We start from the raw sequence: 12,283 nt of genomic DNA, 5'->3' as shown, positions 1-12,283 counted from the left end.
GTCAACTGCAGTGTTTGACCTCCATACTTATCTGCCTTTCAAAACAGGAATTGATCGTCGATCCCTACCTGAAGCGTGTTCGAAGTGAGAACGGACGCTACGTCAGCTGGCAAAAGCAGAGCTCTAACCACCAGGGGGTGGTGTGGCAGCACTGGAAGGCCCTGCGAAGGCTCTTGACCAGCGAGAGAGCAGTGTGGGCCAAGAAGTAGGACTTAGCCAATGTTATTTTTATTCACTTTACCCAAACATGCTTTACATTCCTTTTAAACGTGCGCTTTGCCACTTTCCTCTGGAATCTGTTTGTGCCTCAAAGCACTTTCCAACTCACCTTTTGAAGCCTGGCCTTCAACTTCATTCTACTCCGACTTCATTTTTAAGATACTGTTAATCAGGGGTGTTAAACTCTTCTTTGACAAATCATAGTTTTGTTTTGCTTTAGAGGGCTGTTATATCTGCCAACTAGGGTTGTAGCAATGAATGAACTCATTCACAATTAATAGACTATCAATTGAATCAACAAATATTTTGGTGGTCAATGAATCGTTGAGAGACTTTGTTGTCGAAGTCCTCTTTGTCAACCTCTTAATTGCAAACATTTTCATTCATTCATTCATTCATTCATTCATTCATTCATTCATTCATTCATTCATTCATTTTCATAATTTAAAAAAAACACAAAAAGGGGAAAAACAGTAAATAATGTCTGTATATATTTTTTTGTAATTCAAAGAGGAAAAAAAACTATAAACATGTATAAATTATAATTTTATTTTTTATTTACATTTTTAGCATAAAAAACAAAAGGGGAAAACAGTATCTTTTCTATTGTTTTACTTCATTTTTTTAATTAAAAAAGTAAAAAATATTAAAACAAAATTTTTCAATTATATAGCTACTTTTTCAGTTTCATTCATTAAAAGTTATTGACTTTTTCGAATAAAAACAAAAATGTTATATTTTCTATTTTTAAATCTACATATAGCATTTTTCAAATACGTTTTTTTTAATGAAAAAAACAAACAAACAAATAGAAAAGGAACAAACAGTAAATATTCCCTTTGTATTTTTCAAATGTTTAATAAAATTCTTATGCAGTGGTGCCTCTACGAAATTACTTGGTTCTCGATGTAGTTTCTTAACTTGAAAATTCTATAAGTAGAGACGGGTTTTCCATGTTATCCATTCCAAGCCCCACAAAATTCAGACATATATCTTTTATAATGCATAAAAATGCATCCAAACATGTAACAAATACATGTTACAATTAAATTATAGCAATATAAACTTAAAATCAAGAGTTGCGCATAATGTAAAAAAAAAAAGAATAAAGATTAAAAGATAATACACTCATGTAAAGCTGTCGGAACACGAGGGGCGAATGAAGAGGATGCAGGGATACACACATAGAGTAGAGGTCCCTCTTACCCACTTGGATGCGAGGAATGCTAGGCAATAGCCAATGTCAGAGCAGCTATAAGTATGTTGCGTTCAGTAAACTCGCGAGTACCAGCCATACTGTATTTTTGCCTTTCATATCCTGAAATTTCTTTCTTAACAAGAGGCAATATTTTCCTGTTGAGGCGTGTCATAACCTGCTCTACTCTACTGTGTGTGGAGACGTTGGTAAATAGAGGTACCACTGCATATTGTAAAAATAAATGAAAACATTTATTCATTTTTAATTTTTAAAAAGGGAAAAGAGCTAAATTTTCTGTTTCTATAGTCCTTGATCTTTCATTGAGGACTACGAAAAATGTATTCTATTTAGGGCTGTCAAACGATTAAAATTTTTAATCGAGTTAATCACAGCTTAACAAGTAACAAGTGGACATGACACTGTGCTGTCACTTTAATCTGTTTGAGCGGGGCATGTGCGTTAAATGCGTCAAATATTTTAAAAAATTAATTACAGCCCATTAACGCGATCATTTTGACAGCCCTAATTCTAATTTTATTTTTGTCAAGAAAATAAGAAGTCAGTGCTCATGATTTACTTTCGCTAGCCATACAAAATTATATAGCAGGTAGGACCTTGTCCCTGAGTGGGAAACCAGTTCTCTGAATTTGAAAAAAATAAAATAAAAAAATACTCTTGCATTGATAATACAAGCATGATTTTTCTGTTCGATCTCCAGAATCCAGCCTGAAGTCAAATGGATGCTGTCCAGTGCGGAGACGTATTCCAAAATGCGTCTCAAACTTGTTCCCAACCACCACTATGACCCCCACACCGAGGCCAGTGCCCAAAGGGACAACATGGGTATGTCATACAGTCGTCCACAATGCACATTGCTCATTGTTTGCAAATTCTTTATCCAAAATGATGTAATTATTTTTCCAGGCGTGGACAGTCCACGTTCTGAGCCGCTCCCTTTGGCTGTAGCCAAAGAAGCCAAAGTAAGCGATATGGAGGATGACCAGTTAGGAGAAGAGGATCTTGTCTTTTTAAACAACAAGTGAGTGTCTGAATAAATGTGTACTTCATATATTGCTGTTGGAAAGGATATCTTTATAATATCTTGAAATACATCCAATATCAATACGATGGCCTTACTTTCGCCTTCAGCGTTGAGGTCGAAGATGAGAGCCAAAAAGAAAAGCTGGTTTTATCCGAAGACTGTGAGCTCATCACTATTGTAGCCAAGGTTCCCGGTCGCCTTGAGGTTACCACGCACCACCTTTATTTCTACGACGGCAGCATTGAGAAAGAGGAAACAGAGGAAGGTGAGGAACATGCACTTCATTAAATGCACATGCCATACAGCCTGTGTTGAATATGTTGCCTTTATGAAGGTTATAATGCTTGAGTGTGATTGACACATTTAGAGAGGTAGAGTGGAACTTTGGTTTTTGGGACTAATCCATTCCAAGAAGTCTGACTAAAACCAAATGGTACAAAAACTGAAGCAATATTTCTCATAGGAAATAAAATATATCCAAAAACAATACAGCGAAATACTAAATTTAAACTGTAGTTTAACATATAGAAAACATTGTAAAATATTTTTTTAAAGTGACAAATGAACATTATACATCACTGTTACCTTTATGGCAGACGAGTGATGGTGAATGAAAGACTGGAGAGGGAGAAAAATAAGTAATTATTTGAAACACTGTATTATGACCAGAAATGGGTAGAGTAGCCAAAATTTTTACTCAGGTAATAGTAGTGTTATTTCAAAATAATATTACTCAAGTGAAAGTAAAAGTAGTAATCCAAAAAATGTACTAAAGTGGGATTAAAAAATTGTCTGGTGAAAAGAATACTCAAGTAATGAGTAACTTTGTGAGTAACTGCCTACAGTGTGATATTTTTTTTAAACAATTGTATTTTTTTCTCAGCACATCATTTATATGAACTGTTATTATTATAATGTACTACAGTGCCTTGCAAAAGTATTCGGCCCCCTTGAATCTTGCAACCTTTCGCCACATTTCAGGCTTCAAACATAAAGATATGAAATTTAATTTTTTTGTCAAGAATCAACAACAAGTGGGACACAATCGTGAAGTGGAACAACATTTATTGGATAATTTAAACTTTTTAACAAATAAAAAACTGAAAAGTGGGGCGTGCAATATTATTCGGCCCCTTTACTTTCAGTGCAGCAAACTCACTCCAGAAGTTCAGTGAGGATCTCTGAATGATCCAATGTTGTCCTAAATGACCGATGATGATAAATAGAATCCCATGTGTGTAATCAAGTCTCCGTATAAATGCACCTGCTCTGTGATAGTCTCAGGGTTCTGTTTAAAGTGCAGAGAGCATTATGAAAACCAAGGAACACACCAGGCAGGTCCGAGATACTGTTGTGGAGAAGTTTAAAGCCGGATTTGGATACAAAAAGATTACCCAAGCTTTAAACATCTCAAGGAGCACTGTACAAGCCATCATATTGAAATGGAAGGAGCATCAGACCACTGCAAATCTACCAAGACCCGGCCGTCCTTCCAAACTTTCTTCTCAGACAAGGAGAAAACTGATCAGAGATGCAGCCAAGAGGCCCATGATCACTCTGGATGAACTGCAGAGATCTACAGCTGAGGTGGGAGAGTCTGTCCATAGGACAACAATCAGTCGTACACTGCACAAATCTGGCCTTTATGGAAGAGTGGCAAGAAGAAAGCCATTTCTCAAAGATATCCATAAAAAGTCTCGTTTAGAGTTTGCCACAAGCCACCTGGGAGACACACCAAACATGTGGAAGAAGATGCTCTGGTCGGATGAAACCAAAATTGAACTTTTTGGCCACAATGCAAAACGATATGTTTGGTGTAAAAGCAACACAGCTCATCACCCTGAACACACCATCCCCACTGTCAAACATGGTGGTGGCAGCATCATGGTTTGGGCCTGCTTTTCTTCAGCAGGGACAGGGAAGATGGTTAAAATTGACTGGAAGATGGATGCAGCCAAATACAGGAACATTCTGGAAGAAAACCTGTTGGTATCTGCACAAGACCTGAGACTGGGACGGAGATTTATCTTCCAACAGGACAATGATCCAAAAAATAAAGCCAAATCTACAATGGAATGGTTCAAAATTAAACCAATCCAATCGAGAATCTGTGGAAAGAGCTGAAGACTGCTGTTCACAAACACTCTCCATCCAACCTCACTGAGCTCGAGCTGTTTTGCAAGGAAGAATGGGCAAGAATGTCAGTCTCTCGATGTGCAAAACTGATAGAAACATACCCCAAGCGACTTGCAGCTGTAATTGGAGCAAAAGGTGGCGCTACAAAGTATTAACGCAAGGGGGCCGAATAATATTGCACGCCCCACTTTTCAGTTTTTTATTTGTTAAAAAAGTTTGAATTATCCAATAAATTTTGTTCCACTTCACGATTGTGTCCCACTTGTTGTTGATTCTTGACAAAAAATTAAAATTTTATATCTTTATGTTTGAAGCCTGAAATGTGGCGAAAGGTTGCAAGGTTCAAGGGGGCCGAATACTTTTGCAAGGCACTGTATAACCTATTAGATGACCATAGTAGGCCAAAAAAATAATCAAAAATCATTGATTTCAAACTAGAAAAATGAAACCAAAGAGCAAGTGTGCCCTCCAGTGGATATATTTCCTTCCATGATTTGAAATGCATTCTTAACGGTGTAAAGATAAATCACTGCCAAATAAAAACTGGGAGAAAGGTTTAAACAAATCTGTGCTTTCGAGTAATGTTACTTCCGTGTCAAATAGTTTAATTTATTCGTCACTTTAAAGACGCCATTTGATTGAACAGTCCGGCGTGATCATATGACTTCCGACTGCAAACCTGCGTCTGATTATGTGACTGTATTGTTACGTCTGATTGTTATAAAGGACTCATGTGGCGTAAGAGTACCATTTCATCTTCACAAATCTACTCAAGTAAAAGTAAGATTTATGGCGTGGTACAACTACTCCTAAAAGTACATTTTTCTCAAAAACTTACTCAAGTTAAAGTAACGAAGTAAATTGAATCAGATCATCTGTGAAGAACAAATCGATTTGAATACCAAGGTTCACCATATTGTTCTTTGTATGGCTGTAATGATATTTAAAGGGAACCAAGGATAGAAAGACATGTAGTTCTTAGAAGATAAATGTTAGTATGAGTTATAATAATTAGATATTGAAACCCCTCCTAATGTTTTTGTTTTAATAATATTTGTAAAATTATTTGAACTAGTAGGTCGCCATTGTTGTTTGCGTCGCAGGGCCGTGACATCACATGGCCACGCTGCCGGACCACAGTGTCACTCTTTAACTACATAAAGATGTCGTTGGTTCTGCCCTTCCAATTTGAACCCGAGCGGAACTTTAATGAGTAGGACAGCTCTATTGATATTTCACAAAATGAGCAGCAAAAGCAAAATAAACAGAAAAGACAGGATGAGATGAAAGTAGCGTTCATGTGTCAAGTTCGCTAGTGACAGCACTCTCCTGCTCTAGTGATGGAGCAAGAGAGTGTTTGATGTCAAAAAATGTTTGCAGATCTTCACAGTAAACTATTTTGTGATCCAACTTATTCCAATATTGTCATGGAAATAGTTATCATCCAGAACTGTCGTGTGCTTTACATATGATTAAGGTATACAGTGAAACACAGCAGTTTGATTATCGGTATTTTTACAGATAGCCCGTGCATCACAGCACACGAAAACTTTGACACAGTTTGTCTCTACCAAGACGCCTAATTCCTCCATGACCGAGAGAATGCTGCCTTACCTTATTTTTGTCACGTAAAAGTCAAGATTGTTGATCATCCTGCCGATCCTACTCATTAATGTTCCGCTCGAGTTCAAATTGGAAGGGCAGAACCGCCGATTTAATTTTATAAATTTTATTAAAACAAAAGCATTAAGAGAGGTTTTAATATCAAATTATTATAACTCGTACTAACATTTATTTTTTAAGAACTACATGTTTTTCTATCCGTGGTTCCCTTTAACTGCAATACATGAAAAATATTTCAGAATTTTCAGAAGTTCAAAATCAACTATGACCATCCGGCTCGCTCCCTGAACGTCGCATCAGCCCAGAGACATCAAAAGCACAACCAAAGAGGATGCATGCTCTCTCCTGGCTAACTCAGAACCTACAGGCAACAATATATCCTCAGTAATTAATTTATGTAATTAATCAGCTGTATTTTTAAATAAATAAAATCGGGCTCCGAGGGTCAATGCGCAATCATCCCTAGATTATCCCTACCACATTTTATAGTGATCCGTTCACGAATAACGGAGGAGGTGCAATTTTAATTAGTGTCCTCACTAGAGCTGGGAATCTTTGGGCACCTAACGATTCGATTACGATTACGATTCAGAGGCTCCGATTCGATTATAAAACGATTATTGATGCACCCCCCTCCTTTTTTTTAAATTTTATTTTATTTTTTAAAGTTTTGTACATTAGTTCCAAAATTGTTCAAAAATACTCTCAGGGTAAACCAAACTACTATTTCAGTATCAAGTTAACATATAGTAGTAAACAAATATACAAAAATAACATTAAATTAAAAAACTCCAGTCCCCATTCTGTATCAGCAGTTTTAAACTACATCCAATTAATTTAATGTTGTGAATCAACCGTTAAAGTTGTTAAAATTGCTCCCGTTATTCCATAATTTCCCTTTTGTCTACTTTCGACATGTGAAAGTTTTAAAGCTGTTTTAAAGATAGATTTAAGTCAATATTTTACCGATTTAGGAGTATTTTAGATAAAAAGTTAATTGGGTTTGCTTGGAAGGTTCGCTACAACAGCCTTGCAGGGAAGTGTACTGCTTTAAGATGGCGGCCGTTTACTAACGCCCGCATCTAGCTTTTTGTAGCTGTGCTGCTAACGCTACCGAATCTAATTTGCATCTAGTCGTATATAAATGATATATACCGTAACATTATGTGGCTGTACTTTGTAGCAGCCTTTTGGCAGCAGTCAGGTATGTTCTTGTGTTTTTTTATCTCGTGGCATGAGTTGAGCTAGAGCCGTGAGTTGAGCATTGGCATTACCCGAGGGGCCGGGTAATGAGAAGCATGATGTTTAGCTACTCTCGCTCCGTTCCGTCCTGAAGACCGCACGGCGCGCTGAGTGTGTTGTACTTCTGCTTTACTTGGCATATTTCAATAATCGGAATTTGGATGTTTGTGAATCGTTCTGGAATCTTCCACGGCCGAATCGCGAATAATCTAAGAATCGGAAATTTTGCACACCTCTAGTCCTCACCAAGAACAACAACAACAACAAAGTGAGCAAGGCCCCACTCCAGGTTGTTTAAGAATGTTTATTTAGGTACAAAAGTGAGGAAAAATATTAAACCAATAAGGCAATGCAGCACCAATATAACCAGTGTAATGTTAGATGGATACATTGCTTTTACTGGATTTTGTCAAATTTTGCTGTTGTACAGACATACTAGTGTTTTGGAAATTTACTTGTAGTTATTTGAGTCTGAGATACTGTAAGCTAATATGATGATATTATCCACCCTGTAGGAATTGGTTTTGACTTCAAACGGCCTCTGTCTCAACTCCGAGAAGTCCATTTGAGGCGCTACAACCTGCGTCGTTCTGCACTGGAGCTCTTCTTCATCGATCAGGCTCACTATTTCATCAACTTTAAGAAGAAGGTGATGTACACTTCATACAGCCTTTAAGCTTTCTCCTGACAGTTTTTTTTCCTTTTTAGTTGCGTAATAAAGTCTATTCAAGGATTCTGGGGCTGCGCCCTCATAATCTGTTTTACTTTGGATCCCGATCACCCCAAGAGCTGCTGAAGGCATCAGGCCTCACACAGGTGTTTATATCTCACTTTATTCTCTCTTGTTGGATTACATTTTGCTAAATGCCTCGTATCATATGGATCTGATAATCGTGCCTTGCACAGAAATGGGTCTTCAGGGAAATATCCAATTTTGAATATTTGATGCAACTCAACACCATTGCTGGGCGGACTTACAATGACCTATCGCAATATCCTGTGGTAAGACCACACAAAAGATTACAGACTCGGTGAATATACAAAAACCCAATGTGATGAGAAATTACAAATTTATGTTGTCTTTGGTCAGTTCCCCTGGATACTCTGTGACTACACCTCCCCTGTTCTGGACCTGGAAGATCCGTCAGTTTTTCGAGACTTGTCCAAACCTGTCGGTGTGGTCAACCCTCGCCATGCACAGGCCGTCAAAGAGAAGTAAGTTGGCATCTGATGTCTGTTTCTGACAAACTGCCAGATAAAATTAACTAAAAAACAATAGAGGGATTATAGTTAACAATACAGGGTAAGCCAAATAAACAGGCCCTAAATTTGGATAGGTGTAATTTCTTGAGGTTTTTTTTTTGGCAGAATAAAATGAGACTGTAGCTATAGCTACTGTTTTGTTTTGTTTTTCTTTCCATAACATCATACATCAGATTAAGAATAAACTACTTTTAGCTGCATTTTTAGCTTGGTAGTTTTTTTAGTTTTAAGCCCTTTTCACGCACATATCCAGGGAAATTCCTGTGTAAAGTGACGCGGAATTTACTCGCTTCATTGCTTTCACGCATGTAGAGATGTCCCGAGAATGACGCGGGTTGGACACTTTCACAGACTTGTCCCGCGTTGCCCACTGGCGCTCTCTGCGCGGGGAGGGCTGCTGGCGTGATTTATAAACCCAGACATTACATCGTTTTTTATCGACATTAGCTGTCACAATGTTGGTCAAATCGTGTTTTGTTCCGGAGGGAGCGTTCCCGACGTCGTCACTGCAGCCAATTCAAGCTCACCAAGACTGTATTTAAGCATGAGGTAAGATCAAGTATTACTTAGTTTAACATCCATACATTGTTTTGGGATGCATATATAAATATATATTTATTTTAAAAAGCGAGAAAGAACCCCGACCCGAACATAATAATTGACATTTTGGGCCCGACCCGGCCCGAAATTCGGCTTGGGTCAGGTTCGGGCTTAAGATCTTACCTCTAATTTAAGCCCAGGCGATCCAAGAGAAGGGCCGCTTCGGTTAGTATTTTCTTGATTCCAGTCGACCTACTGTCACAGACCCATTGTGCTTTTCCCCCTTAATTCCGTTATTTTCTGCTTTGAAGTACAACCTTGTTTCTGCAGGATTGTAATCAGTTCATCATAATAATGATCTTTGTAATACAATAATACCTTTTAATTTCCTCCAGAAAGTTTCACCAGTGCACAAATAATGCATTAAAATGGTCTTAATCAAAAGAGGTTTTTGCTTTTACACCACATTAGCTGCTCTAGGATCTGTGTAATGCTAATAACCATGGCTGTTGGATTAATTTATTACCGTTTAATGGAACTAAAACCTTAGTCTCCTGTTTTCATATTGGACATAGAAATGAAAGTTATAAAACAGCTAAAAAACAAAGAGTGAGTTTTTTTTAATGAAAAGTGCAATACCCAGTTAACCAGGAATAAACTCTATTTAAGCATGGAGCCCCTTTTGCTTTTCTTTCAATTTAATCAGGTATGCTAATGGCAGGCACTAAGTGCCAAAGGATCAAGTGCCACCACATTTTATTGAAAAGCATTTTTACATCGCAATGCAGGAATTTTGCCTCATTTTTTCTTTTTTTTAACTTAAACTTTAGCCGTAGTTGGGAAAAGGAAAATGCGCACAACCCTCATTTTTAAAAAATGAAAAAAAAACTCGTACATAAGAATCTTAGTCACAGATTTTGTTCAACGCAAGGTTCCACAATGCCTTTTGTCTTAAAGAAAAGAATGGAATCATATTTTATGTTTGTATAAAAACACTTCCCTGAATGATTTCCACCAGGTATGAAAGCTTTGAGGACCCAGCGGGCACTACTGACAAATTCCACTATGGCACACACTACTCCAACGCAGCAGGAGTCATGCACTACATGATCCGCATGGAGCCTTTCACCACGTTGCACATACAGCTGCAGAGTGGCAGGTTGGAACGACATCAAGGTGTATCAATTTACCAGAGGTCGGTTGCCAGCCTGCTTGACATTTTGAACTGACACATTGTTTAGGTTCGACTGTGCAGACCGACAGTTCCACTCGGTGGCAGCAGCCTGGCAAGCTCGCATAGAAAGCCCGGCTGATGTCAAGGAGCTTATACCGGAGTTCTTCTACTTTCCGGAAATCCTGCAGAACATGAATGGTGAATTCTGAAGTTGATATGCCAGCCATTGATGCTTTGTACCAAGCATAGCCATATGTAGTCCCAGCACACACTGATCAAAACCACTTACTTCTTTGACAAGCTTTGAATTGCAGCAAAACTAGTCTCCGATGGGAAGACATTTCACCCAAATTTCCTGTGTGAAAATAGTGCGAGAGTGAATGTTTGTTGGTGGTCACAAGGGCTGATCACGCGTGTTAGCCTCCCTTCTGTCAGTCAGCCCCAAGGCAGCTTTGGCTACAATAGACCCTACCCACGTGACGTCACAACTCCGCTCTCCTGAATGGTACCGCCCAATTGTCCGTCAAAACATAGTGTTAACCTGTTACGGCTACGTACATTCCTCCTATTTACGACGTGTTTTTCTGCTCCTTAACATTAATAATCAAAATGGTGAAGGTGTGTGTGGCTGTTGGTTGCACTAACAGAGAAGATGGAAGGAGAGACTTGAAGTTTTACCGTATTCCGAGGGATCCAAAGAGGAGAGGGAAATGGACGGCTGCAATTCGACGTGAAAACTGGGCACCAAAAAATCACCACAGACTATGTAGTAGTCATTTTATATCCGGTAAGATGCATTTAAGATATACTTAGAGGGTTTTGGGCTGACAAATAACCACAATTAAGATCATTGCTAGGCTAATCGCCGACAACATACACGCATGTATGTAGTGAGAGTGCTATCGCAAAACCATATAAACATTAAAAGCCTTAACTCCATTGACAAACGACATGAAATACATTAGACTTGACAGTGGATGTTAGCCATAACAAAAGATTTTGAATTGAAAATTTCGTAACTCACCTTTCCAAGCACAAGATAGATTCCTGCCGAATTTTCGTGGACGAGGACCTGTTTCACCCAACCAGCAACGAAGTATTTATAAGCCTCCAAGCTCTTGAAGTTTTTCAAATTTTCGTTAGAATAGGCTGATTTTGTGTGGACAAGATAATTGTAAATATCAGCGTAGCAGATGTCAGGCAGACAGGGCGAAGACAGTGGGTCGAAAAACATCGATTTGGGCATCAAATATGGATCTGGCGACTGTATAGAACGAAGCTTTTCCACATAACGCCTTTTATGCAACACATCCAGTGAGTTTAGGGCATCAGAAAGCACCGGGTCTTCCATGAAATGCATTTTAAATTCCTCGATCAATTGAAACCAATGCTAATACAGAGACAAAATGACGGACAAGTGGGCGGAACCATACAGCGAGCACGTGGTTTTGTGACGTCGGTGGGTAGGGTCTATAGTAGCTTGTCACCATCTAGTGTGGAGTGAATGAATAACGTAATGTGTTCTAAAAGCGCTATACTGTATAAATCCTATATAATATTACTTTTGGTGAGGCATTAAAATGCTCAAGAGGATTAGGTACGACCTTCAATAATTAATTTGGATCAGCATAGTACTAGTTGTGACCTCAATTAACCATCTGTTCTGGAAACAAGGCATATTATTCAATCTCTACTTGTTATAGGCTTCGACTTGGGATCCTTGCAGATATCGCAGGATCCAGTGGAGGATGTTCTGTTGCCCCGGTGGGCCTCTTCAAGGGAAGACTTTATCAGAAAGCACAGGCAAGCTCTGGTGAGATGTGAAATGTTATTCTCCAACCCATTC

At 38.5% G+C, this 12,283-nt stretch overlaps 1 protein-coding gene across 4 annotated transcripts in view; it reads left to right on the top strand.

Annotated features, from left to right (window-relative positions):
• Positions 1 to 12,283, top strand: part of nbeal2 (neurobeachin-like 2) — a 101,282-nt gene that overhangs the window by 69,569 nt on the left and 19,430 nt on the right. For all 4 annotated transcript variants that reach the window (XR_009062923.1, XM_057833635.1, XM_057833634.1 and 1 more), the window contains 11 exons: positions 48 to 205; positions 2,136 to 2,260; positions 2,342 to 2,456; positions 2,567 to 2,724; positions 7,976 to 8,109; positions 8,169 to 8,276; positions 8,367 to 8,462; positions 8,551 to 8,675; positions 10,282 to 10,422; positions 10,505 to 10,635; positions 12,141 to 12,250. Coding sequence is in view for 3 of the 4 variants with exons in the window: in XM_057833635.1 (XP_057689618.1) it covers positions 48 to 205; positions 2,136 to 2,260; positions 2,342 to 2,456; positions 2,567 to 2,724; positions 7,976 to 8,109; positions 8,169 to 8,276; positions 8,367 to 8,462; positions 8,551 to 8,675; positions 10,282 to 10,422; positions 10,505 to 10,635; positions 12,141 to 12,250 (1,401 nt within the window). In the remaining variant the exon portion in view is untranslated. The remainder of the gene's footprint in view (positions 1 to 47; positions 206 to 2,135; positions 2,261 to 2,341; positions 2,457 to 2,566; positions 2,725 to 7,975; positions 8,110 to 8,168; positions 8,277 to 8,366; positions 8,463 to 8,550; positions 8,676 to 10,281; positions 10,423 to 10,504; positions 10,636 to 12,140; positions 12,251 to 12,283) is intronic.

This window comes from Corythoichthys intestinalis, chromosome 4, assembly GCF_030265065.1.
Source record: "Corythoichthys intestinalis isolate RoL2023-P3 chromosome 4, ASM3026506v1, whole genome shotgun sequence".
Taxonomy (NCBI): Eukaryota; Metazoa; Chordata; class Actinopteri; order Syngnathiformes; family Syngnathidae; genus Corythoichthys; species Corythoichthys intestinalis.
The sequence above is the reverse complement of the archived record's forward strand: the minus strand, read 5'-3'. Positions and strand labels throughout refer to the sequence as shown.